A 3,615-nucleotide genomic window follows, 5' to 3' on the forward strand; every position below is an offset into this window, starting at 1 on the left:
AAACGGAGACGTAACAATATTGTTCTTGATATTGAGAAGTGGTTTAATTTTGGAAAATTTATGTTATTCTCTGGTGAATTACGTTTTTTCCCCTAATTAATTTGATATTTATTGATATTAATAAAATTGACATTTTAGTGAATTGTTTTTTGTTTTACCCTGGTAGTAGTGACGTTTTGTTTCGTCTGTTACAGTTGTATTGCCCACGAAAGTTACTATCCACGGCCTAGAGAGGGAATGTCATCAAATACCTCAAACACAGAAAAAGACCAACCCCATCTAAGTAAATACGATAGTCTCAAAAGTCAGAAGAAAAAAACGAGCCTTACCATACGAAGGTCTACAACTGGAATAAGATAGTTAGCACGTAACTATCTACTGGTTCATCTTTCGCAAATTGCTTTCCGGCACTGTCTCGGCATTGAACGGCGCCCCTTGATATCAAAAACTATCCTTTCCATTTCTAACCCTACTCCTGCCTCTTAAGTAATTTCAATTCCAATTACAGTTCCTTCACATAAGCTTCTAGAGTGGATAAAGATTACTTCAGTCCCTGAACATCCTTAGGGGTATTCTCCACTCTTAAATCCTCAACTTTTGACTAATGATAGAACCATACAAGTCCAAGTACATCAGTCATCATTCACATTATCCAATTTTTAGTAAGTAAAATGTTTGTTCTTTTATAAAATTAATAAAAAATCAGTTTAACAAATCATACATACACGCATATATTAAATATTTTTGTTTTATGCTTTGCACTTTATAAATTTAATTATTGTTTACTAAACACTAGAGGGCAAACGCGCATTACTCTTACATATGCGTAGTTCTGTACGTCTACCGCTACACGTAGTGTTTAGTGGTTTTGTAAGGTGTTAATTTATAAGTTAGTCGTAATGTAATACTAAACTAATGGAAGAGGTAATATATTTTTCTTTTGTTTCTTCATTTTAATATTATGTATTTATTATTACTAACTAGATCTACACCATACTAGCTGTTTGTATAGATAAAATCTTAAGCCTAACCCTAGAGCTTGCATATCTACACTGTCCCTGGTAAGTTGCACTGCAACTTGTGCAAGACTAAATGTAACTGTGCAAAATAAATATTAAGTTCAGTTCTGAAATTGTATATTATTACTATTATTATTAAGCAGTATAATAAAATTCAGGAATACAATAAATGAATGCTGACATTATCAAATAATGAAGCTTATGTTATTAAGTTCAGTTCTGAAATTGTATATTATTGCTATTATTATTAAGCAGTATAATAAAATTCAGGAATACAATAAATGAATGCTGACAATATCAAATAATGAAGCTTATGTTATTTAAGTAGCAATGCATAAAACTCGAGGTGTGAAATGACAAGATTGAATTTAAAGCTAAATGTAAACTTCAATGGCAATACTGTAGTTTCACTAATACTCTGTAATACTATAGTGATTAATTTTATTAATGTTACTGTGCAGACTGATTACTAGTAATAAATATGAACGTTAATATTATTGTTAGTCACAAACTTAGACATATTTAGTTCTTTGATATTAACTGTTTTGAAACCTAACAGAAATTTTACATGTTAGGCTTACTAATATTAATGAATAGATGTGTTCATCATATTTGTACATAATGGAGAGTTTCCAAAAATGAAAAGAGGTGGGAGTGGGGTGCCACTGTTTGATGTATTACATAAGCAATATCTTAGCGAATAGAAAAGATAAGACCTTATTTTATATTCAAGCTTGCAAATATTGGTAATTTGAGTTTATAATTCATACAAAACTATAGACTTAATATTTTGACTTCACAAACATCTAATTTGAACCAGTGCTGCATTCAACATACCATGTTACACATAAAAATCGATGTTTATCGGTGTTTTTTTTTAATATTTACTTTTAAATTAAGAAATTGAGTAATGTATAGTTCAATAAAATTTTGAATGCAAGTCAAACGTGATGACATAGCCTTTCACCTGTGACCCATCTTGAAAGGGTTAATATATAACATGTTCTGTTACTAATGAGTAATATTACTTCTTAGTCACAGTTTGGATATGTTTCAAATATAGGAATGTTATTTGACTTTCTTTTAGTTGATTTAATAGTTTTTATTGTTAGGTAAGATTTTGGTTTTGTTGAAATATTTAAATTGAAGGTTACATTACATAAATGTTCATACAATAGTAATCTAATAGATTTGATGTTGGTTAGAGTTGTTGCACATGTATAATGTTAAAAGAAGAAAATGTTGTAGTGTTGGGACAATTGTTTCTAAATATTGTATATTCAATTTATACTAGACTGTAAATGAAGTTAGATGTACAGTGTATTGCTGTGTTATGACTAATAGTAATAATTGTAAAATGTTTCATAAAGAATAGCCCTATTTATTACCTATAACTAAATTCATGTAATAGTGAAGAACAAAGTTATTGTGAATGCTGACTAATCTTAGCAATGATTTAGTTACATGTGACAAAACTGAGTGATTTATGAAACTCTTTATGGCAAGAGATTAACAGTTGTACTAAAATGCAGATTTTTTGATTTAACATTCTGTATTAATGAAATGTAAAAATATAATACCATTAAAAAATTAAGATTTCTAAGTGTCAGTGGATTTCGTTAATTAATAGTAATAACCCATAAGTCAGCAATAGTAATCAATGTTTAAAAGGTTGATTAAGGACCTTAGTGAGCTGACCATGTATATGTAACTTTTTTTCTTCTTCTTGTATTCTAGCATGTTTTATGCTCTCCTTAAGGATTGCAAAATATCTCACATTTAAGAGCTAACAACAAATCATAAGAGCCAAGATAGCTGCTTAACCCAGTGAGGAATAGGGGTGGTCATACCTATCTTGTTCAAAGAAAATTTGCCCCAGTTTTCAATTTTGTACTAGTTTTACATTTTAGTTGTAGATAAAATACACACTCTGACTTTTTCTGCAATTTAATGTTTTCATTGCTTTCAAGGTAAACCATTCATCAGTTTTGCAGTGTTTTTTGTGTAATATAGAATTATGTAAAAGAAACTTCCAATGCCAACCATCTCAGTCATGTCTTGGCAACTGATAGCCTAACTTGTAAATATGAGTGTTTATTAAATAGGGATCAAACATTGGAAATGTAAGTTATTACAAACTTGTGTCAATTTGAACTCCCTTTACAGTCTTTTTACATTTATAGGACATTTAAATGATGTACCAGTATATGGTACTGTTAAGGTTATTCCCATCCCTATTAAACTTGTACCTCAAATTATGATAACCTATATGCATTATCTTGCATTTATTATAATTAAAACCCATTTGCCATTTATTTACCCAACTTAATATGATCTAAATCCTTTTTTAAATCAGCAGCATCCTCTTCACAGCTAGCAACACCCAAGACCTTAATATAATCTGCAAGTGTAAGGAATTTTTTGAACATTCCCTCACCAAAAGCATTGATGTAAATCAAAAAGGGCAAAGGGCCTTAGACAGCCCTGAGGTGCCCCACTTGTGACATTAATCCATTTTGACTGAACTCCATTTGTAACAATCCTCTGCTTTCTTTCATCCAGCTACTCTTCTATCCAATTAGCTAACTTATCTACC

General features: G+C 30.2%; 1 protein-coding gene across 1 annotated transcript in view; it reads left to right on the forward strand.

The window, feature by feature from the left end:
* The first annotated feature begins 831 nt into the window (after positions 1–831).
* LOC106460420 (polycomb group RING finger protein 1-like) overlaps positions 832–3,615 on the forward strand; it is a 27,300-nt gene continuing 24,516 nt past the window's right edge. The window contains exon 1 of the mRNA XM_013920115.2: positions 832–924. Within this exon, the coding sequence (XP_013775569.2) occupies positions 916–924 (9 nt within the window). The 5' untranslated portion in view covers positions 832–915. The remainder of the gene's footprint in view (positions 925–3,615) is intronic.

The sequence above is a fragment of the Limulus polyphemus genome, unplaced genomic scaffold (genome assembly GCF_000517525.1).
Source record: "Limulus polyphemus unplaced genomic scaffold, Limulus_polyphemus-2.1.2 Scaffold767, whole genome shotgun sequence".
NCBI classification, from domain to species: Eukaryota; Metazoa; Arthropoda; class Merostomata; order Xiphosura; family Limulidae; genus Limulus; species Limulus polyphemus.